General features: G+C 43.1%; 1 protein-coding gene across 1 annotated transcript in view; it reads right to left on the bottom strand.

Moving 5' to 3' along the window:
- LOC147706664 (CD5 antigen-like) overlaps positions 1 to 24,567 on the bottom strand; it is a 249,046-nt gene that overhangs the window by 182,369 nt on the left and 42,110 nt on the right. The window contains exon 2 of the mRNA XM_086925812.1: positions 16,475 to 16,795. Within this exon, the coding sequence (XP_086781938.1) occupies positions 16,475 to 16,795 (321 nt within the window). The remainder of the gene's footprint in view (positions 1 to 16,474; positions 16,796 to 24,567) is intronic.

The following is a 24,567-nucleotide window of genomic DNA, read 5'->3' on the forward strand; positions in this document are numbered from 1 at the left end:
GTGATTTTTTTCCCCCTTCTCCAAATCAGGACCATCCCCATTTATGGCTATTGAATTTGAGGCCGCCAACAGAACAGGGATTAACTCTTCATACAGGGGGCTCAATTTGTCTTGGGAGTGGCAGAATTAGCCCATCTCACTCTTCTCCTGCAACTGGAGAGACCCAATTTTAAGTCACTAGGTTCATCGAGGGAGGGAGCTTTCCCAGAATTAATTGGTTTGAGTTCCAGTACAAGTGCGTAGTGGTCGCTGTCCAACCGTGGAACAATTTTAAAATCTAGTAGAGAACCATGGTCTTTTCTATAGAAAGTCTAACTATTGGAGGTATTGGACGATGTTCTACCATTGCAAGCTCTTAACGAATGCTTAAGAACAAGACAATTCCTCTGGATCGCCAGGGGGGACCATTTTTTCACCAGAGGGCATTTCGTCTCCTGGATTGCCCAGAATTTGTCCTCATCGGAGAGAATATCTGGTAGAATTTCCTCCAGGAGCTCAAAATGACAGTTAAAGCCCCCTCCTAGTATAACCGTGTAATTAGCAGCAACGGTGCCTAAAAGTACAGTTAATGCTTCCAATGTGACGGACTCTTTGCCCAAGGCCAAGGATCTAGAATATACGTTGATGAGGGCTACAGAAATCTTGGATAGAAATTGGAGTATGACACACAGAATGTCATTAGAACCTGCGTCGATCTGATTAGCCTTACAGCCTAAATGGTCTCCTACCCATGTACTTAGGCCTCCAGACGGTCTCCCTTTGCCCCCAGTTGATGCGGGTATGTTAAAAATAGCAAAGCCCTGCTTGAAAACCTCCACTCTTGCCCATGTTTCTTGAAACATGCAGATCTCAAATTGGCTGGTGAATGAATCCCACTCCGGGTCATCTATCTTATTCATCAGACTAGCAATGTTCCATACTAGGACCCTTGTTATGTGACAGGTAGGGGGATTCTGTTTCAGGGGGATAAAATGGGTGAGTGCAGAGGGGTTTTTAGTAATCCACTAGCAATCCCAGAGTTTGAGCCTCCATGTGGGTAATCCCTGGGATTATTGATCGGAGGCGAGTCACCACAGGGGTGGGTGCAACAAGGGGAGCGGCTCATGCTCCGGCCGGTGGAACCCCCCCACCGGGCGACCAGTCATCGTAGCGATAACCTGTAACTGACTTTCTGATTGTGGGAAAGAGGTTTGTGCCTTAATTTTGTAAGAGTTATGTTTTAGTCAGTCTACTCCATCAAGGCAACTGAACCTGTTGCCAGTAGGAATGTTAAAACTCGATTGCTTTTGCCAGTGTTGGAATGGGCGGGGACACGCACCATTAGAATGGACAGATCTCCATTGCAACTCTTGGTGCCGTAGAACATGAGGGGGCCAAATGGGGGGTAGAAATAACCTAAGGGGAGTAATACAATTCCACCCTTCTCCCTCCCATCCTCTATAACTAAAACCCTTTGGGTCACCAGTGGATTTCTAAACTTAATTACTATGCAGTCGCCATATATGTCCTTGTGCCGTCTGCCAATCCAACCCACCCTGCGTGTCGATAGAATCTCGTCCACGTGCTCATAACTAAAAAGAGTATGGTTTACAAGCCAATGGACACATTTGTTTTTTAACTCTTGATGTGATTCAAGATGGCCCCTTTTAAGTTCAGGAGTACCTGCAAGGATGAGAACATATGGGGTTGATGCAGGGGTTACATTTATGACTGGGGGGTCAAGGTAGTTGGTATCATCTATATTTACTGGCACAACGCCCCCCACCTGCTTATTATTTGATTTTAATTCTCCTATTTTCTTTCTCGTTGTTGGCATGAGAGTTGCTGGATTGGCGATGCCCCTAATTAAGCTTTCCCCACTACCTCTATCTGCCTCCAGTACCAAACTTTCCCCGTTGGATTTTGGGGGCAGGGCTTGCTCTATGGTGACTGTATGCTGGTTAGCCACTATATTGCTTGTAGAGGGCTGACTGTTAATCCCGAATTCTAGGCCAGGTGCACTATCAGTTGACCCCTTGTTCTGACCCAATCATTAAAGAGAGTGGCCAACCCCTTAATTCTGTCTTGGAGGGGTCTTAATTCATCCTTGACAATTTCCCTCAGTTGGATCTGGAGGTCAACCACCAGCTTTGTAACCCACGATGGCTGATCACTTGTGGGTTCTACACTCTCATCTAGGGCCCCCCGCCCCAGTGATTCGATTGTCAGGGGTTCTGCCTATCGATTTTTTCATCTTCTTCTAACTTTGTCCTTGGGATTGGATTTACATGTTCTACCCTGTTGTTTTGGTGTGATAGCCCTGGGTCGTTCTGGGCTACTTGGTTTGATGAGCTGGGGCTGATCACTAGAGAGCTCGAACACTGATGCCCCTGAGGGTTGGAGGGGGCTAGGATCAGGGGATGCAATGTCTAGGTTTGGAGTCAGGGACAAACGTCTCTCAGTCCTCTCAATTTCAGTAGCTACTGTTCAAAAAGCTTTTTCCAACATTCTGTCTATAGAAGTTGGTTTGCTGGACTCTGGTTTGGGTGGTACTAGCATCTGTTTCTTTTCTACACACGCCCTTTTCCCCATTATGCAGAATTAGCCTCTACTTCGCGATATTGATTGGATTTGAACAGGGAGAGTATTTCAAAACAGTACTCCCACTATTAAACTCAATAGGCTATACAAATCGCATGAATATCAATAAAGCAAAACAAATCAGGGAAACACTATCTAAGTCAAGAAGATCCTGTACACATTCAGTCCCTTCAAGTAATCTGTGCAAAGTCAGTGAAAAGTACTTAGAACACAAGTCTTAAAAAAAGTGATCGCAGAACCAAGTGATTGGTAGACTGGACGCATAGACAACAGTACGTTAGTTTCTGGACCCAGTATATGGATGTTAAATTTCTGGCCCAGCCCAGCCTCTTCCAGGCTCTGACCGGCACGGACGGGTCCGCCCTTGGTCCGGACTTCGCCCGGGCAGTACCCGGGCACGCCCGCGTGCATCCCGCGCTGCGGGGGGGCCGGGTCAATTTTGAGGGCCTCCGGCGCCCTCTAGCAGCGTCACTGGCTCTGCGCCCTGCAGAGCCCTCTGGAAACTATAGTTCGGGTCAGATTCCTCTCCTCGCGGCTGCGCTGGTGGTTGCGGCGTTAATGGCAACGATAGCGTCAGGCTCCCACTGCCTCCCGCTGGCTCCCGCGGAGGTATGTGTCATTAGCCGTTCCCCTCACGGCTGGATCAGACTCAGCAGCGTCCCATGCTGCGGGAGGGCCTGGCCGATTTTGAGGGCCTCCGGCGCCCTCTAGCAGCATCACTGGCTCTGCGCCCTGCAGAGCCCTCTGGGAACTGTAGTTCGGGTCAGGTTCCTCACCTCGCGGCCGCGGTGGCGGCGGTAATGGCAGCGATAGCGTCAGGCTCCCACTGGCTCCCTCAAAGGTATGTGTCGGTGGCCGTTCCCCTCACGGCTGGCACAGACTCAGCAGCGTCCCGCGCTGCTGGAGGGCCGGGCCGATTTTGAGGGCCTCCGGCGCCCTCTAGTCGCGTCACTGGCTCTGCGCCCTGTGCCCTGCAGAGCCTTCTGGGAACTGTAGTTCGGGTCAGGTTCCTCTCCTCGCAGCTGCTTTGGTGGTTGCGGCGGTAATGGCAGTGATAGTGTCAGGCTCCCACTTGCTCCCGCTGGGTGCCGCAGAGGTATGTGTCGTTGGCCGTTCCCCTCACGGCTGGCACAGACTCAGCAGTGGAGTGCTTCCTTGCTTGTGGACACCTTTTGAAATATATATATATAACTATATTTTGTACAACTATATTTATGACATCAACATTTTTGTCCTTACTATTATAAGTATAGGACGTAGATATTTTGGACCGATTTGTTGATCATAATATTTTTAAATGGGGATATTTTGAGTGTCGACATTTTGTCAGTGTACCATCCAGGAAGTGAGAAAGAGTGAAGATTTGGATCAGACTCAGCAGCGTCGCGCGCTGCGGGAGTGCTGGGTCGATTTTGAAGGCCTCCGGCGCCCTCTAGCAGCGTCACTGGCTCTGCGCCCTGCAGAGCCCTCTGGGAACTGTAGTTCGGGTCAGGTTCCTTTCCTTGCGGTCGCGCTGGCGGTTGCGGCGGTAATGGCAGTGATAGTGTCAGGCTCCCACTTGCTCCCGCTGGCTCCCGCAGAGGTATGTGTCGTTGGCCGTTCCCCTCACGGCTGGCACAGACTCAGCAGTGGAGTGCTTCCTTGCTTGTGGACACCTTTTGAAATATTACCTACTGGCGGTCGCCAGTAGGTATATATAGTTAGGATTTTCTTCCTATGGGATTTTTGAAAATTCTATGTTGAATAACTTTGGCGTTTGAGGACGGAATTGGCTGAAATGTTCTGGAAAATGGAACATTTTGTTTCTGAGCAGCCCCTGAATATTTGGGGGGGTTTCGTCAAACGGGGGCCGAGAAAAAAGGGGGGTCCCAAAACGTGTTTTTAACATTGAGTGTTCCATAGGGCGGTTGGACTCAATTTTAGCTCGAACGGCTGAATGGATTTCCACAAAACTTTGCAAAATTGTAGGGACTGGTAGCCCGATGTGCCTTTGCTATGTCTCAAGATATATGCTCCAGTGGTTTTTACGAAAATTAACTTTGAAAAATATATATTGGGCTACATTGGGCTATATATATGTTGGAGCCCAAATGTAGCCCAATGTAGCCCAATGAAGCCCAATGAAGCCCAATGTAGCCCAAAGATGGCCGCCAGAGACAAAAAAAACAAATGTAGCCCAAATATCAGCCAGATGTAGCCCAACTATAGCCCAGTGACAGAATGTCCCAGAGTGTTTTAAAGAACAACTAGAACGCTAACAGTCTTACTTATGACAAAAGTATTCTGAACACCAAAAAGTTGCCTCTCACACCTATATTTTAAACCACATTTGCGGAAAGGTTGAGCACACCAATAGTCGTGATCAACAAGGTATTTTTATTTATACCGAACCAATCTAGGAATTAATCAAGTTTAAACAAACATATTTTCACACATAAAGACACATAGATACAAGAATTATTTACAATGTGAATATGAAATACATTCAAAGAACAAAATATGATCCTGGTTCTATTGAGCAAAACCATTTAGAAGCAAAAATCAATGATGATTCAGAGACAAGACAAAACCATTATAAACATGTGTAACATACAGTGAAACATTTTGGACTGTGGATAATAGTTAAAGCAAGAAAAGTAATGAAGAAAAAAGGGGGGTAGGAAAGAAACAAAGTAAATTTGTGACTTTTGCAGTAGCAAAATGACTACTGCCTCAAAATGACTCAAAACAACTCCTTTCTAACTGGCCGACGTGTTTCGATTCCAGTGAGAAATTTCTGGAATCTCATCAGGGCACAAGTGAAGTTCTGTCTGTCGGGAAAGAACGGAATTGAATTAAAAGTCGGAACACTATGAGTTCTTTCTCCCACAGTAAATGACGCTCAGCAAAGGACCTACCAGAGTGTAGGAATTGAAGAAATGCACGTAAATTCTCAGTGTGCAACGTAAAACGTCTAAAGCAGAGGATGGGACGGAGGTCACCTACAAATATAAACATTATGTGGTCAGACATAAATTTAATGTCCAAACACATCCATGAAGTGTAATGAAAACAAAAGGACATACCGTCCGAGGCGAGTGTGAAAATTCCGCCTGTCGGCGCTATGTCACCGTGTAGTTATCAATGAGGGGGAAGGCAGGACACGGGGCTCTGATACGCGCTGTGATCAAAGAAGTCCCGTCATAGCTTCTAATTAGAAGAGACGTCCGCTGTAAAAAGTAAGCAGAAAAAACATAAGAACGCGTCCCTGAAAGGTGATGTGAATAAATCAAGGAGCAGCGCTGAGGAGCATTGCCTACCTATGTCCTGTTGGTCTCTGCCTTCTGGCGTTCTGGCGATCTCTGCCGGTTCCAGAATGGGCGCCAGGTGTGTTTACCTGTATGTAGCTCACAGGTAGAGGAGTGGGCATTATGGGATTTGTAGTTTAAAGCCCAACGCGTGTGTTAAACACAGCGCGTACCAGAGCCCCGTGTCCTGCCTTCCCCCTCATTGATAACTACACGGTGACATAGCGCCGACAGGCGGAATTTTCACACTCGCCTCGGACGGTATGTCCTTTTGTTTTCATTACACTTCATGGATGTGTTTGGACATTAAATTTATGTCTGACCACATAATGTTTATATTTGTAGGTGACCTCCGTCCCATCCTCTGCTTTAGAAGTTTTACGTTGCACACTGAGAATTTACGTGCATTTCTTCAATTCCTACACTCTGGTAGGTCCTTTGCTGAGCGTCATTTACTATGGGAGAAAGAACTCATAGTGTTCCGACTTTTAATTCAATTCCGTTCTTTCCCGACAGACAGAACTTCACTTGTGCCCTGATGAGATTCCAGAAATTTCTCACTGGAATCGAAACGCGTCGGCCAGTTAGAAAGGAGTTGTTTTGAGTCATTTTGAGGCAGTAGTCATTTTGCTACTGCAAAAGTCACAAATTTACTTTGTTTCTTTCCTACCCCCCTTTTTTCTTCATTACTTTTCTTGCTTTAACTATTATCCACAGTCCAAAATGTTTCACTGTATGTTACACATGTTTATAATGGTTTTGTCTTGTCTCTGAATCATCATTGATTTTTGCTTCTAATTGGTTTTGCTCAATAGAACCAGGATCATATTTTGTTCTTTGAATGTATTTCATATTCACATTGTAAATAATTCTTGTATCTATGTGTCTTTATGTGTGAAAATATGTTTGTTTAAACTTGATTAATTCCTAGATTGGTTCGGTATAAATAAAAATACCTTGTTGATCACGACTATTGGTGTGCTCAACCTTTCCGCAAATGTGGTTTAAAATATAGGTGTGAGAGGCAACTTTTTGGTGTTCAGAATATAATAGGGTCCAGCCTCTTCACCTGTCCATAAGGGCCTGGCTCCTCTCTTTTTTCTTTATGTCAAAAGTATGGCACACCTGAAGTCATCTTGATTGGAATAAAGTGGTAACACTTAATACATTTAATTTGAAAAGGAACAAAATAAGGGGTTTCATTTTGCCATAGAAATGTTATATATATATATATATATATATATATATATATATATATATATATATATATATATATATATATATATATATATATATATATATATATATATATATATATATATATATATATATATATATATTCACTGAAAAAACCATAGGTTATAGACCATATATAGTTAGGGATTAGCATTTAAAAAACCTTATTTTATTTGCACAAAACCATTGAAATTCCATATATAGTTAGTTGCACTAACTATATATCGCGGACCCGCAATCCACTGCTAATGATGTCACATATTACATCATTCATGACATGGTCAGTGACATCACTGATGACATCACTGATGACATCTCAAATGACATCACTGATGACATCACTGATGACATCTCAAATGACATCACTGATGACATCACTGACATCTCATTTGACATTACTGATTACATCACTGATGATATCATTTATGTGATAATACATCTTCAGACTCTAATATAACCTTAGATACACTCAGTGTAAACAGGCACTCACAGACTGTCACACATCCATGGAGTTACTCACACACCTAGTCAGTCATGCAAAGAATCAATCACATCTCCATTTCCTCAACTATACAGTTATACACACCTTACTTATTCAAATATATACTAACACATATTTACTCTCTTATACAATCCTTGATACAAGTTCACAATGATACATACAGCCACTCTCACATTCACTGGCTCTTATGTTCAGTTATTTATATATGTCAACTCTCACATGGAGTGTGTTTTACATATGTACTTACTTTGACATGTAGCACTGAGATATCCATTCACTCACCAATATACTCATGCACACAGTCAACTGTCCATACAGCTGTTTCTACATGTACTTTTGAACCCATACACCTAGGGAATCAACTGCTCACACATCTATGCACAGATTTATACACCTCCCAGCCACCCACACACATACTCAGTCTCCCATACAAATACTTGGGCAACCATTCAATAACCCATATAGTTTCTGATATAGCTACTGATTTAAACATGCAGCAGTTTACAGAACAACATAAATAATAATTGCCAAATTAAGACACTTTAATCACTAACCCATGCACTCAGTGAGACACATTTAATCATTCTCTCATACAGTCAGTCATGCACCTACTAAATCCTTCATCCAGACAATTATACATCCACTCATTCTTCAATATGTAAGACATATTTTAACTTTACAGAAACATACAGTCACTGGGTGTTGTCATCAGTGATGTCATCAGTGATGTCATTTGAGATGTCATCAGTGATGTCATCAGTGATGTCACTGACCATGTCATGAATGATGTAATATGTGACATCATTAGCAGTGGATTGCGGGTCCGCGATATATAGTTAGTGCAACTAACTATATATGGAATTTCAATGGTTTTGTGCCAATAAAATAAGGTTTTTTAAATGCTAATCCCTAACTATATTTGGTCTATAACCTATGGTTTTTTCAGTGAATATATATATATATATATGTATATATATATATATATATATATATATATATATATATATATATATATATATATATATATATATATATATATATATATATATATATATATATATATACACTGAAAAAACCATAGGTTATAGACCATATATAGTTAGGAATTTGCATTTACAAAACCTTGAAAATTCACTGAAAAAACCATAGGTTAGAGACCATATATAGTTAGCTGGACATTTTATTGACATAAAACCAATGAAATTCCATATATAGTTAGTTGCACTAACTATATATCGCGCACCCGCAATCCACTGCTGATGATGTCACATATTACATCATTCATGACATGGTCAGTGACATCACTGATGACATCACTGATGACATCTCAAATGACATCACTGATGACATCACTGATGACATCTCAAATGACATCACTGATGACATCTTCTAGTGTCTGTGTGTTTTTGTAAAGTTTAAATATGTTTTACATATTGAAGAATGAGTGGATGTATGGAAGACTGAGTGTGTGTATGGCTGGCTGGGAGGTGTGTGACTCTGTGCATATCAATGTGTACTTGTATCAGTGATTGTATAAGAGAGTAAGTATGTGTTAGTATATGTGTGAAAAGTATGGTGTTCTGTGTTTAACTGTATAGATGAGGAAATCGAAGTGTGATTGATTCTTCACAGGACTGACTAGGTGTATGAGTGCATATGATAGTGTTGTAATAATGAGTGACTGTATGTATGAGTGATTGTATGGGTGAATGAGTGAATGTGTGTGTAGACGTAGGAATCAGTGAGTGCGTATGTAGTAACTGGTATTGGTGTGTCATGATGTCATCAGTGATGTCATTTGAGATGTCATCAGTGATGTCATTTGAGATGTCATCAGTGATGTCATCAGTGATGTCACTGAAGTATGGTGTTCTGTGTTTAACTGTATAGATGAGGAAATGGAAGTGTGATTGATTCTTTACAGGACTGACTAGGTGTGTGAGTAACTCCATGGATGAGTGGCAGTGTGTGAGTGTCTGCATAGGTGTATGAGTGCATATGATAGTGTTGTAATAATGAGTGACTGTATGTATGAGTGATTGTATGGGTGAATGAGTGAATGTGTGTGTAGACGTAGGAATCAGTGAGTGCGTATGTAGTAACTGGTATTGGTGTGTCATGATGTCATCAGTGATGTCATTTGAGATGTCATCAGTGATGTCATCAGTGATGTCATCAGTGATGTCATTTGAGATGTCATCAGTGATGTCATCAGTGATGTCACTGACCATGTCATGAATGATGTAATATGTGACATCATCAGCAGTGGATTGCGGGTGCGCGATATATAGTTAGTGCAACTAACTATATATGGAATTTCATTGGTTTTATGTCAATAAAATGTCCAGCTAACTATATATGGTCTCTAACCTATGGTTTTTCAGTGAATTTTCAAGGTTTTGTAAATGCAAATTCCTAACTATATATGGTCTATAACCTATGGTTTTTTCAGTGAATTTCATTGGTTTTTTAAAAGCTAATATCTATAGCTGTAAAATATATTCTTTATTACGTGACGTATCACGTAGCCACGTGAGACGCCTCATGACGCGTCGCATAACCGTGACGTATCGGCTCTGCAGCGCAAACAAAACCCGTAACGTAAGCGTGCCGGAGCACGCTTACAGATATATATATTTTTTTTAACCTTAATTAGACAAAATCCACACGTGCACATATCTTGAGGCCTTGCAAAGGCACATCAAACAAACAGTCCCTACAATTTTGCCAAGTTTGCTGGAAATCTATTCCCTTCATTTTTTTTTTACTGTTTCTCTTGGTTTTCCCCTTGTTACGCTTACCAGGACGCTACCCGGTACGCGAACCGGACGCTCCAAAAACACAAGTTGGCGGACTCCCGTTACGCTGCCGGTTAGCTGCCCGGTTCGCGTACCGGGAAGCGCCTCTACCGCAAAAAATCGCGGGGGACTTTAATATCCCCCTCATCAATCCTAGGGGGTCCGGAGGGGTTTACCTTGCCCCCTTTCCTTCATTTCCCCCTTCTTTTTTCACCACATCTTGTCTCTCGAACTTACCGAGAGACAAGATGGCGGCCGCTCCGGACTGTTTACAATGTTGACAGCTACGCTGCCGGTTAGCTGCCCGGTTAGCTGCCCGGTGAGCTGCCCGGTTCGCTGCCCGGTTCGCGTACCGGGACGCGCCTCTACGGCGTAAAATCGCAAAAAAAATTTTTTTTTTATTTATTGCCCCGCGGGGCACTTTAATATCCCCCTCATCAATCCTAGGGGGTCAGGAGTGGTCTTCCTTGCCCCCTTTCCTTCATTTCCCCCTTCATTTTTCACCACATCTTGTCTCTCGATCGTACCGAGAGACAAGATGGCGGCCGCTCCGGACTGTTTAGAATGTTGACAGACACCGGAGAGCCAATCAGCTTCACTTCGCGAAGTTCCGTTACGCGTCAGGTACGCGAACCGGGGCGCTAACCGGAGCGCTGTCACAGATATATATATTTTTTTAAACGTTAATTTCTCAAAATCCACTGGAGCACATATATTGAGACATAGCAAAGGCACGTCGGTCAAACCATATCTACAATTTTGCCAAGTTTCATGTAAATCTATTCAGCCGTTCGAGCTAAAAGTGAGTCCAACCGCCCTATGGAAAAATGAATGGGAAAAACGCGTTTTGGGACCCCCCTTTTTTCTCGGCCCCCCCTTGACGAAACCCCCCCAAAACGCCAAAGTTATTAGACATAGAATTTTCAGAAATCCCATAGAGAAAAAATCCTAACTATATATACCCACTGGCTATCGCCAGTAGGTAATATACATATATAAACATATATAATCTGCATATCTATATAAATATAAATGCATGCATACATATACATATATGCATACATATGCATGTTATTTACATGAAAGTTTTAAAAACACTAATAAAAGCAAAGCTAAAAAGCCACCTCATTACAAACAGAATGGCTTTAACTTAAACGAGGGCGAGATCTATTGCATTTTCAATGCTTGTTTACTTTGGTTCTATCAAGAAGGCATTCAGATGTGTCACACATTTGCCATAAATTCTGAATATTAGCACTCTAGTTGCTCATTAGATCACTGTAGTAAAGCTAGTGCTCACCAGGGAAGTCTGCTGCTAATCATGGTTTGCAGCCATTTTCCCGCATTTTTTATCCCGCAGACTTTCAGTCCACATACCATTATCCCGCAAGGTCATTGACCTCGCATACCATTATCCCGCATTTTTTCAAAACGCATGTGCATTTATCGCGCATGCCTTTACAAAGAATTACGTTTTAAAGGCATGTATGGTAAATGCATTTGCGTTGTGAAAACCACGATGACGAGAGAGGTAAGTGGGTTTGTGTTAATTTTTTCGTGGGTTAGTGATTGTGTAGTGTAGTGTAGTGTTGTGTAGTGTAGTGTTGTGTTAGTGTAGTGTAGAGTTGTGGTGGTTGTTTAGTGTAGGGTCATGCTGGGGGTAGTGTTTTAGGGTTTAGGGTTGTGTTGTAGTGTTTGCGTAGTGTAGGGTCATGCTGGGGGTAGTGTTTTAGGGTTTAGGGTAGTGTTGTAGTGTTTGCGTAGTGTAGGGTCATGCTGGGGGTAGTGTTTTAGGGTTTAGGGTTGTGTTGTAGTGTTTGCGTAGTGTAGGGTCATGCTGGGGCTAGTGTTTTAGGGTTTAGGGTAGTGTTGTAGTGTTTGCGTAGTGTAGGGTCATGCTGGGCGTAGTGTTTTAGGGTTTAGGATAGTGTTGTAGTGTTTGCGTAGTGTAGGGTCATGCTGGGGGTAGTGTTTTAGGGTTTTGGGTAGTGTTGTAGTGTTTGCGTAGTGTAGGGTCATGCTGGGGTGTAGTATTTTAGGGTTTAGGGTAGTGTTGTAGTGTTTGTGTAGTGTAGGGTCAGGCTGGGGGTAGTGTTTTAGGGTTTTGGGTAGTGTTGTAGTGTTTGCGTAGTGTAGGGTCATGCTGAGGGTAGTGTTTTAGGGTTTTGGGTAGTGTTGTAGTGTTTGCGTAGTGTAGGGTCATGCTGGGGTGTAGTGTTTTGGATAGTGTTGTAGTGTTTGCGTAGTGTAGGGTCATGCTGGGGTGTAGTGTTTTAGGGTTTTGGGTAGTGTTGTAGTGTTTGCGTAGTGTAGGGTCATGCTGGGGGTAGTGTTTTAGGGTTTTGGGTAGTGTTGTAGTGTTTGCGTAGTGTAGGGTCATGCTGGGGGTAGTGTTTTAGGGTTTTGGGTAGTGTTGTAGTGTTTGCGTAGTGTAGGGTCATGCTGGGGGTAGTGTTTTAGGGTTTAGGGTAGTGTTGTAGTGTTTGCGTAGTGTAGGGTCATGCTGGGGGCAGTGTTTTAGGGTTTAGGGTAGTGTTGTAGTGTTTGCGTAGTGTAGGGTCATGCTGGGGTAGTGTTTTAGGGTTTAGGGTAGTGTTGTAGTGTTTGCGTAGTGTAGGGTCATGCTGGGGGTAGTGTTTTAGGGTTTAGGGTAGTGTTGTAGTGTTTGCGTAGTGTAGGGTCATGCTGGGGTGTAGTGTTTTAGGGTTTAGGGTAGTGTTGTAGTGTTTGCGTAGTGTAGGGTCATGCTGGGGGTAGTGTTTTAGGGTTTAGGGTAGTGTTGTAGTGTTTGCGTAGTGTAAGGTCATGCTGGGGGTAGTGTTTTAGGGTTTAGGGTTGTGTTGTAGTGTTTGCGTAGTGTAAGGTCATGCTGGGGGTAGTGTTTTAGGGTTTAGGGTCATGCTGGGGGTAGTGTTTTAGGGTTTAGGGTAGTGTTGTAGTGTTTGCGTAGTGTAGGGTCATGCTGGGGGTAGTGTTTTAGGGTTTAGGGTTGTGTTGTAGTGTTTGCGTAGTGTAAGGTCATGCTGGGGGTAGTGTTTTAGGGTTTAGGGTTGTGTTGTAGTGTTTGTGTAGTGTAGGGTCATGCTGGGGGTAGTGTTTTAGGGTTTAGGGTAGTGTTGTAGTGTTTGCGTAGTGTAGGGTCATGCTGGGGTGTAGTGTTTTAGGGTTTTGGGTAGTGTTGTAGTGTTTGCGTAGTGTAGGGTCATGCTGGGGGTAGTGTTTTAGGGTTTAGGGTAGTGTTGTAGTGTTTGTGTAGTGTAGGGTCATGCTGGGGGTAGTGTTTTAGGATTTAGGGTAGTGTTGTACTGTTTGTGTAGCGTAGGGTCATGCTGGGGGTAGTGTTTTAGGGTTTAGGGTAGTTTAGTTGTTTAGTGTATACTAAAGGCATATTCGTTCTAAAAGTTTTCGTTATTTTAATTTGCGGCCTAATAGTACATGCAGGATTTTTTTTGCTGACTGATGGTATGCGGGATTTTGTCATATATTTGCTAATCATACTTTCTATGGCAAAATGAACCCCCTCATTTTGTTCCTTTTTAAATTAAATGTTTTAAGAGTTGCCACTTTATTCCAATCAAGATGGCTTCAGGTGTGCCATACCTTTGTAATAAGCAGGACTGTTAGCACTCTAGTTGTTCTTTAGAACTCTCTGGGACATTCTGTCATTGGGCTATAGTTGGGCTACATCTGGCTGATATTTGGGCTACATTTGTTTTTTTTTGTCTCTGGTGGCCATCTTTGGGCTACATTGGGCTACATTGGGCTACATTGGGCTACATTTGGGCTCCAACATATATATATAGCCCAATGTAGCCCAATATATATTTTTCAAAGTTAATTTTCGTAAAAACCACTGGAGCCTATATCTTGAAACATAGCAAAGGCACATCAGGCTACCAGTCCCTACAATTTTGCCAAGTTTGGTGTAAATCCATTTAGCCGTTCAGGCTAAAAGTGAGGCCAACCGCCCTATGGAAAATTGCATGGGAAAAACACGTTTTGGGACCCCCCTTTTTTCTCGGCCCCCCCTTGACGAAACCCCCCCACATTTTCAGGGGCTGCTCAGAAACAAAATGTTCCATTTTCCTGAAAATTTCAGCCAATTCTGTCCTCAAACGTCAAAGTTATTCGACATAGAATTTTCAAAAATCCCATTGGAAAAAAATCCTAACTATATATACCTACTGGCTATCGCCAGTAGGTAATATATATATATATATATATATATATATATATATATATATATATATATATATATATATATATATATATATATATATATATATATATATATATATATATATATATATATATTCACTGAAAAAACCATAGGTTATAGACCATATATAGTTAGGAATTAGCATTTACAAAACCTTGAAAATTCACTGAAAAAAACATAGGTTATAAACCATATATAGTTAGGAATTAGCATTTAAAAAAACGTACTTTACTCACACAAAACCATTGAAATTCCATATATAGTTAGTTGTACTAACTATATATCGCGCACCCGCAATCCACTGCTGATCATGTCACATATTACATCATTCATGACAGGGTCAGTAACATCACTGATGACATCACTGATGACATCTCAAATGACATCACTGATGACATCACTGATGACAACATCCAGTGACTGTATTTTTCTGTAAAGTTAAAATATGTCTTACATATTGAAGAATGAGTGGATGTAGAAGTGTCTGAACAAAGGATTTAGTAGGTGCATGACTGACTGTATGAGTGAGTGATTAAATGTGTCTCACTGAGTGCATGGGTTAGTGACTAAACTGTCTTAATTTGTGCATCATTATGTCTGTTGTTCTGTAAACTGCTGCATGTGTTGATCAGTAGCTATATGATTAACTATATGGGTTATTGATTGGTTGCCCAAGTATTTGTATGGGAGACTGAGAGTGTGTATGGGTGGCTGGGAGGTGTATGACTCTCTGCATAGATGTATGGGTTCAAAAGTGCATGTGGAAACAGCTGTATGGGCGGTTGACTGTGTGCATGACTGTATTGGTGAGTGAATAGATATCTCAGTGCTACATGTCAAAGTAAGTACATATGTAAAATACAGTACATGTGAGAGTTGACATATATAAATAACTGTGCATAAGAGCCAGTGAATGTGTGAGTGGCTGTATGGATCATTGTGAACTTGTATCCAGGATTGTATAAGTGAGTAAATATGTTTTAGTATATGTTTGAATAAGTAAGGTGTGTTTAACTGTATAGTTAAGGAAATGGAGGTGTGATTGATTGTTTGCATGACTGACTAGGTGTGTGTGTAACTTCATGGATGAGTGACAATCTGTGAGTCTGTGTTTACACTGAGTGTATCTAAGGTTATATTAGAGTCTGAAGAGGTTCATCGTATTATCACATGAATGATGTCATCAGTGATGTGATCAGTAATGTCAAATGAGATGTCATCAGTGATGTCATCAGTGATGTCATTTGAGATGTCATCAGTGATGTCATCAGTGATGTCATTTGAGATGTCATCAGTGATGTCATCAGTGATGTCACTGACCATGTCATGAATGATGTAATATGTGACATGATCAGCAGTGGATTGCGGGTGCGCGATATATAGTTAGTACAACTAACTATATATGGAATTTCAATGGTTTTGTGTGAGTAAAGTAAGTTTTTTTAAATGCTAATTCCTAACTATATATGGTTTATAACCTATGTTTTTTTCAGTGAATATATATATAACTATATTTTGTACAACTATATTTATGACATCAACATTTTTGTCCTTACTATTATAAGTATAGGATGTAGATATTTTGGACCGATTTGTTGATCATAATATTTTTAAATGGGGATATTTTGAGTGTCGACATTTTGTCAGTGTACCATCCAGGAAGTGAGAAAGAGTGAAGATTTGGGGTAAAAACTCAAGATTTCACAAAGCGGCACTGCACAAGAAATAAAAAGCAAAGAGGCGCCAGAAAGCCACTTAGTTACTTACAATTTACCCTCATGGGTTTTTCCTGCATATGGACTAAGCGTCTGATTTTTGGGGATTGCTCTGTGGGATCTGTAGCGGTTCTTACCTGTGCACTGTACGGACGCATCCCTTCTTTGACGACAAGATGCTTGTGGCGTGGAGCTGTAGGAGCAGCGTAACACGCTGGCCTCGTCTCCTCTGCAGTCCACATTGGTTATTATCGGAAATATGATTTTGAAGGCTCCAAAGACAGAGCCTCCAGGCGCTGAGATCGGCGCTCCGCACCCCACCTGTCTGCAGACCACAGCGGCATCCTTCATATCCCAATACAGGTCACAAATTGTTCCTTCCTTGGAGTTTATAGTCACCAGCACAACCCCAGCACAAGGATCCGCAGCATTGGAGAGGCGAACGGCATGTGTATCAACTGCAAAGAAACAGAGGAATGAAAGGTTTACTTAGTTATCAGAACAGAAATGTATATATTAAGTACAACTCCCAGCACAGTGCCCTCATATCAATCTCAGCCAATCACAGGGTAGCAGGGAGGAGGATGAGAGAGAGAGGGGACAAGAGTGAGCAGGAGAGATAGATGAGAAAGATTGGTTGAGAACAAGAGAGGAAGAGAAAGAATGAGAGAAAAGGGAAGAAAACCAGAAAGAGATGGAGAGAGAAAGAGATGGAGAGAGAAAGAGGGGAGAGGGAGAAAGAGAGAGAGAACTGGGATGATAGAGAGACAGAGTTGGAGCAGGAGAAGGTAAAGAGTGCGGCAGAGAACAAGAGTGTGTGGGAGAGAGAAATGAGAAAGAGAGAAGGGAAGGAAACAATAGAGCTAGAAGTGGAGCAAGAGAGATAAAGAGAGGGAGCGAGAAAAGTGAGAGATGAAGAGAGGGAATGACAGTGCACAAAAAAGAGAGTGAGAACAAGAGATACAGAGAGGGAGCGAGACAAGTGAGAGATGAAGAGAGGGAATGACAGTGCACAAAGAAGAGAGTGAGAACAAGAGATAAAGAGAGGGAGCGAGACAAGTGAGAGATGAAGAGAGAGAATGACAGTGCACAAAAAAGAGAGTGAGAACAAGAGATACAGAGAGGGAGCGAGACAAGTGAGAGATGAAGAGAGGGAATGACAGTGCACAAAAAAGAGAGTGAGAACAAGAGATAAAGAGAGGGAGCGAGACAAGTGAGAGATGAAGAGAGAGAATGACAGTGCACAAAAAAGAGAGTGAGAACAAGAGATACAGAGAGGGAGCGAGACAAGTGAGAGATGAAGAGAGGGAATGACAGTGCACAAAAAAGAGAGTGAGAACAAGAGATACAGAGAGGGAGCGAGACAAGTGAGAGATGAAGAGAGAGAATGACAGTGCACAAAAAAGAGAGTGAGAACAAGAGATACAGAGAGGGAGCGAGACAAGTGAGAGATGAAGAGAGGGAATGACAGTGCACAAAAAAGAGAGTGAGAACAAGAGATAAAGAGAGGGAGCGAGACAAGTGAGAGATGAAGAGAGAGAATGACAGTGCACAAAACAGAGAGTGAGAACAAGAGATACAGAGAGGGAGCGAGACAAGTGAGAGATGAAGAGAGGGAATGACAGTGCACAAAAAAGAGAGTGAGAACAAGAGATACAGAGAGGGAGCGAGACAAGTGAGAGATGAAGAGAGGGAATGACAGTGCACAAAAAAGAGAGTGAGAACAAGAGATACAGAGAGGGAGCGAGACAAGTGAGAGATGAAGAGAGGGAATGACAGTGCACAAAAAAGAGAGTGAGAACAAGAGATACAGAGGGAGCGAGAAAAGTGAGAGATGAAGAGAGAGAATGACAGTGCACAAAAAAGAGAGTGAGAACAAGAGATACAGAGAGGGAGCGATACAAGTGAGAGATGAAGAGAGGGAATGACAGTGCACAAAGAAGAGAGTGAGAACAAGAGATACAGAGAGGGAGCGAGACAAGTGAGAGATGAAGAGAGGGAATGACAGTGCACAAAAAAGAGAGTGAGAACAAGAGATACAGAGAGGGAGCGAGACAAGTGAGAGATGAAGAGAGGGAATGACAGTGCACAAAGAAGAGAGTGAGAACAAGAGATACAGAGAGGGAGCGAGACAAGTGAGAGATGAAGAGAGGGAATGACAGTGCACAAAGAAGAGAGTGAGAACAAGAGATACAGAGGGAGAGAGAAAAAGCAAGAGGCAGAAAGAGGCAGAATAGAGAACAAGAGAGGGAGGCAGAGTGCAGAAGAGAGAGCTCACAAGATAGAGGGAGTGAACAAAGGAGAAATCAATGAGAACAAACACAAGTGACACGTGCCCGCTTGCAGAGCGAGATACCAGGAACCCCTGGTGATGCGAGTCCAAGGAATAGTAGGATCTTCATTCAAAAACAATGTTGTTTTTTTAATGTGAACCACACAAGTTACACCCAGTAACACCCCTGACGCAAAGCAACAAAAGCAGCTCTAGGCACTCTTTGCACTGAGAAATAAGCACATGTCCATCCAAAAATATCGTTTGAGATGCAAAGTTAATAACCTTGCAAGACTTTTTGTGATTTTGCACCACTTTGTCCATTATAACCTGTAAATATTTGTTAACCTATTTGTTATAATGCAGGTTGATTAATACTACGTATTGCAAAATGATTCCCCCAAATATCTTGTTATTGCAACATCCGGGGCTGTACTGGAAGAGAACCTTTCGCTTACCAATCCTTGTTCTTAGACAAACAAAGTATCTCACCGGTTCAATGTGTGCTTTGCACTTCAGGACACATGTAATGTGAAGTTTGATTTAGAGAAATGAAAGAAGTCCCTTTTTATCATGTGCTTCAATGAGGTGCTATGTATGAACGCAAGGCCTGGTCCTCCAATCTTAGCAGAAAGGGCTTTGCTTAAAACCTAAGGGTGTTTCAGGTGACCCACCCATCATATACACTTTTAACACCCCGTGGAGCAAAACCATGAAAAGCAGTACTGTTTGCACTGAGAAGTTCATTTCCTTCTAAACTTTGTACGGTTTTTGCTCCATTTTGCACCTTTGAAACATGTAATAACTCTGGACCTGCATGTCTGAAAAGGACCCTTAAGAAACATCTTATTATTGCAACATCTGGTACAAAACAAACCGAAATGTAGGAAACCGGTGGAAATCAAAATTATTCACAGAATAACACATACAAATGATGCTTATGACAAAGAAGTCCAGCTCATGAGGCAGTCTGGGTAAAAATGCCTCAGAATGAAACAAACCGGTAGAAACTGGTTTTTAAAATCCATTTTCATTAAATTGGTTTCCACAAATTTTTCACCACCATGAATGTTGAGTGCCAGGGTTACCACACTAACCTCACAAATTCCTTTCTTTGTAAAAAATATTTAACTTAATTTGTCTTTCCACTCGTTTTCAAGTTGTTCTGCCCCTTCCACACTTTCATCTCTATGTTTTAGAACTTTTTCAATGACTCTTTCGTTGTTCCTGTTTTCTTGCATTTCAATCCATTCTCTTAACTTCTTTCCCTCTATGGAACTCTGGGGCATATTACCAACAAAGCAGCGAAGAGAGGTGTTCGCCGCCTTGGCTTAACGCCTCTCTTCGCCACTTCGGAAGCGCCAGGCTGCTCCATATTACCAAGCCTATGGTGCAGCCTGGCGTTTCCCCGTGCGATGATGATAAGTGTTACAACTTAACGCCAGCGCAGGCAGGGAAGGTTTGTTTATGTACAGGAAGGTGTTCCTTCCTGCACATAAACAAAGCTTAAACGCCATTTTGTAACTTACATGTGTGCTTCTTCATACATGTAAGTTACAAATTGGCATTCTTACAAAGAGGTTTGTTTATGTATAGGAAGGGACACCTTCCTGTACATAAACAAACCTTGGCATTTTGCTTTTTCCATGTGTGCTGGACAAGGCAGCACACGTGGAAAAAGCAAAAACGAGGAGAAAGTAAGCATTTCTCCTCGTTTTGCCACCTTAACAACCGGTCTTTCCTGTTCTTAAATTCGGCGCTGCCATCTAATATCGCCTCTCTTGATAATAGGTGGCAGCGTGGAAGTGAATGGGTGTTGCGGTGGAACGCCCACCGTAACACCCACTGCACTCCCCCTTTCACGATGAGTTTATCGTGAAAGAGGCCCTATTACCAAGGCAGTGTTAAATCAATTAACGTGGCATTAAGCCACATTAATTGACTTAACGCTGCCTTGATAACAGGGCGATGCAAATATCGCCGCGTTATCAGCAGAAAAGTGCCGATGGCGCGGCTATAAGGGGCTTGATAATATGCCCCTATGTTTCCTATCAGGGACAGGCAACACTGCTTCCACCATCACCCTTCTTATTCACAACCTTATTCTTTATTTTAGCATTTACATTTTTCTCCCCGCCCCCTTCCATCCCTGTCCTTCCGATGTCGAGGTGCCCATCTGCCCCTCCACCACCCTGTATTTATTTGTACCTCTCTTTCCCAACCACGATTTCCCTCAATCATCTTTTGTGTATAATTCTCATTAATTGAATGTGGTTATCTATTTATGTGGATACCATTTGTCTTCAAATTGTCTGTCCTGGGTTGTGGTAGAAAAAAAGACCACAGAGACTCTGATGTTCAATGCACTTTTCTCCCATTATCCTTTAAAACAAAATCAATTATGTTTATACCTTTTATCATTTTAGAAATAACAAGACATTTTAAGCTGTGTATACACTGAATCCAAGATTTAACTGAGTTCAAGGTAGTTTTTTCACAACCATCTGATTTTCATAGAAATCAGTTTTCTTTATTTTAGCAATTTCCAGTGATGGAATTTTCTGAGCCTACTCTTGAAAGGGTTTCAGTTTCATTATGGGAAATCCTTAGTTTGAAGTAGAACCTAATATGATGACTGAGGAGCCCTTTCACAAAAGTAAATTTACATATGAATAAACCTACATGTTGCAGTAAATTGAGTGATTGGGCTAGTCACCATTTCTGAGTGAGATTTTACTCCAAAGTGTGAACGTACATGTCTCCACCCCATGAAACTAAAGGTTGAGATACATTTACAGTGTATGGTTACTATTAGTAATGTTAAACACACAGCCAGAGTAGGGAGCTTTGTTCTTCAAGACCCCTACTTTGCTTACTATTTGGGAGGTCACTATTTTGTGAAGCCCGTATGTGTGTGTTTGTGTGGGTTTGTGTTACTATCCTTGTGGAGACTTGGGTGTGATAACACACTCACGCTGTGGGTACTTGATTGCACTGTGAGGACCTGAACCCAAGTCCCCACAAGGTAAAGATTTTTAAATGATTGGAAATTACTTTTAAAACATCTGTGTCAATTTGAACAATTTTTTAAGAAATTACCTTGTGGGGACCTGTGTTTCTTCATGTGTGTTTATATTTTTGCTCAGCTCTGCCCCTGTAGACAGGAGGTGGTACTGCAGCCTTAAACACACTTAGTATATTAAACAGCTTCACTAATTGGATCCCCTCTAGCAACAAGGAGGATAGTGATTTTGAGGGAGCATACCCATCAGAAAGCATAATACCTGGGTGCAATGTTTTTTAATTCTACGTAACTTTTGTTCAGAAGCAAAAATGTATCACATGAAGCTACTGACGTTGAACTTTTTTTTTATTTGCTGGTTGTTTTCTTTGAAAAGCTAAGAAATGCACAACTGATTGAATGTTATTGTTTTACATTTCCAACACGTGACTGATTCCCTATTTAAGATCTCACATTATCTTATCGTTCAATCATTGATCATGATTGATGCATATCAACTAGGCCTGCACTTTTGTGCGCAATGTAACTTATTTTCTTATGGGTGAGCACAGACAGGCTGAATGTTATTTTGGCAAAAGTGGATACTCTTAAGGAGAACATTAGCACGTTTTTATGCAAAATGAAAACTTCACACATTTTATGTATTCACTAACTACATTTCACACAAGCCTAACAAGTCTAACTGCCCTAACATTTACGCAACTATTACAATATTCTAAGTGTAAAATTGACACAATCTCAGGTAAATCGTGTTACATATTTTTCTTAGCCATTTATTTTTAATGGGGTTAAAACCAGGATACATTCCTCTGACACTGGAGGCACATCCGCACGTCTTTAAGGCATAAATAAGATGATCAAAGAGTAAATAGTGAGCGCGTGCCTGTAAATAGAATCAAACAGGTTAACCCCTCCCACACTCATGACGAGCTCAGCTCGTCATGAGCCACGGTTCTCGTGTGCTCATGACGAGCTGAGCTCGTCACAGCCGTTTGAACGCTCACACAGTGGATCACCGACTGCGCCGACACCATTACTCCACTGAAAAACCCTCCCAGCAACCTCAACAGCAAGAAAGCCGCGTGGTTCACCAACGATCTCAAAGACTCCAAGAAATCCTGCCCTGACCTCGAGAAAGCCTGGCGCCACAACCAGTCAACGGACAACATGACAGCCCTTAAGAACGCCACCCGCAAACACCACCAGCTGATCCGCACCACCAAAAGGTCATCCTTCAGAGAACGACTGGACAACAACACCCACAACAGCAAGGAACTCTTCAACATCGTGAAAGAGTTCTCCAACCTCAACGCCAGCAACAACGACATCACGCCTTCTCAAGACCTCTGCAACTCTCTGGCCACCTTTTTTCACCGTAAGATCATCGACATACACGACAGCTTCGGCGCTAAGAACACGTACCCCACCACCGAACCTACACCCCCCACCACCACCATGTGCGCCTGGACTCAGGTCAGCATGGACGATACCACCCACACGATGAACACCATCCACTCGGGCTCCCCATCCGATCCCTGACCACACCACATCTTCAACAAAGCCGACTCCATAATCGCACCTAAACTTTGGGACATCATCAACAATTCCTTCATATCTGCCACCTTCCCGGAGAGCTGAAAGCACGCAGAGATCAGCGCCCTCCTGAAGAAACCCACCGCAGACCCCTCAGACCTCAAGAACTTCCGCCCCATCTCGCTCCCCCCTTCCCTGCAAAAGTCATCAAGAAAACCGTCAACAAACAGCTGACAGCCTTCCTGGAGACGAACGGCTCCCTCGACCCATCACAGTCCGGATTCTGAGCGAACCACAGCACCGAGACCGCCCTCATTGCGGCCACCCACGACATCCGGACCCTGCTGGACAACGGAGAAACCGCCGCCCTCATCCTGCTCGACCTTTCAGCTGCGTTTGACGCGGTCTGCCACCGCACCCTGACAACCCGCCTCCGCCACGCCGGGATCCAAGGAAAGGCCCTAGAATGGATCACCTCCTTCCTCTCCGACAGAACCCAAAGAATCCGTCTCCCGCCCTTCCTCGCAGAAGCCACCAAGATCATCTGCGGCGTAGCTCAAGGCTTCTCGCTCAGCCCCACCCTCTTCAACATCTACATGAGCCCCCTCGCAGCCATCGCACGCAAGCACAACCTCAACATCATCTCCTACGCCGACGATACCCAACTGATCCTCTCCCTCACCAACGACCCCACCTCTGCCAGAGCCAGCTTCCAGGACGGAATGAAAGACATCGCAGACTGGATGAAGCTCAGCCGCCTGAAACTGAACTCAGATAAGACAGAAGTCCTCATCCTCAGCACATCCATCTCCGCCTGGGACGACTCCTGGTGTCCCCCTGCTCCGGGCCCCCACCCAAGCCCATGGACCACGCACGCAACCTGGGCTTCATCCTTGACTCCTCCCTCACGATGGCCAAGCAAGTTAACGCCGTTACCTCCTCCTGCTTCAACATTCTCCGCATGCTCCGTAAGATCTTCTGCTGGATCCCCACTGGAACCAGGAAAACGGTACCCTGGCCCTCGTCACCAGTCGTCTGGACTACGGGAACGCCCTCTACGCTGGGACCACCGCCAAACTACTGAAAAGACTCCAGCACATCCAGAACGCCTCAGCACGACTCGTCTTGGACATCCCCTGACACAGCCACATCTCTGCTCACCTGAGGGACCTGCACTGGCTCCCCGTCAGCAAAAGGATAACGTTCAGACTCCTCACCCACGCACACAAGGCTCTCCATGACTTGGGCCCCGACTACCTCAACAACCGCCTCACGTTCTACACGCCAACCTGCCAGCTCCGCTCCGCCAGCCTCGCCCTCGCCACGTTCCACGGATATGCAGAACCACCACCGGAGGAAGATACTTCACCTACCTGGCGGCCAAGACCTGGACACCCTCCCCA

Source organism: Lissotriton vulgaris, chromosome 6 (assembly GCF_964263255.1).
Source record: "Lissotriton vulgaris chromosome 6, aLisVul1.2, whole genome shotgun sequence".
NCBI lineage: Eukaryota > Metazoa > Chordata > Amphibia > Caudata > Salamandridae > Lissotriton > Lissotriton vulgaris.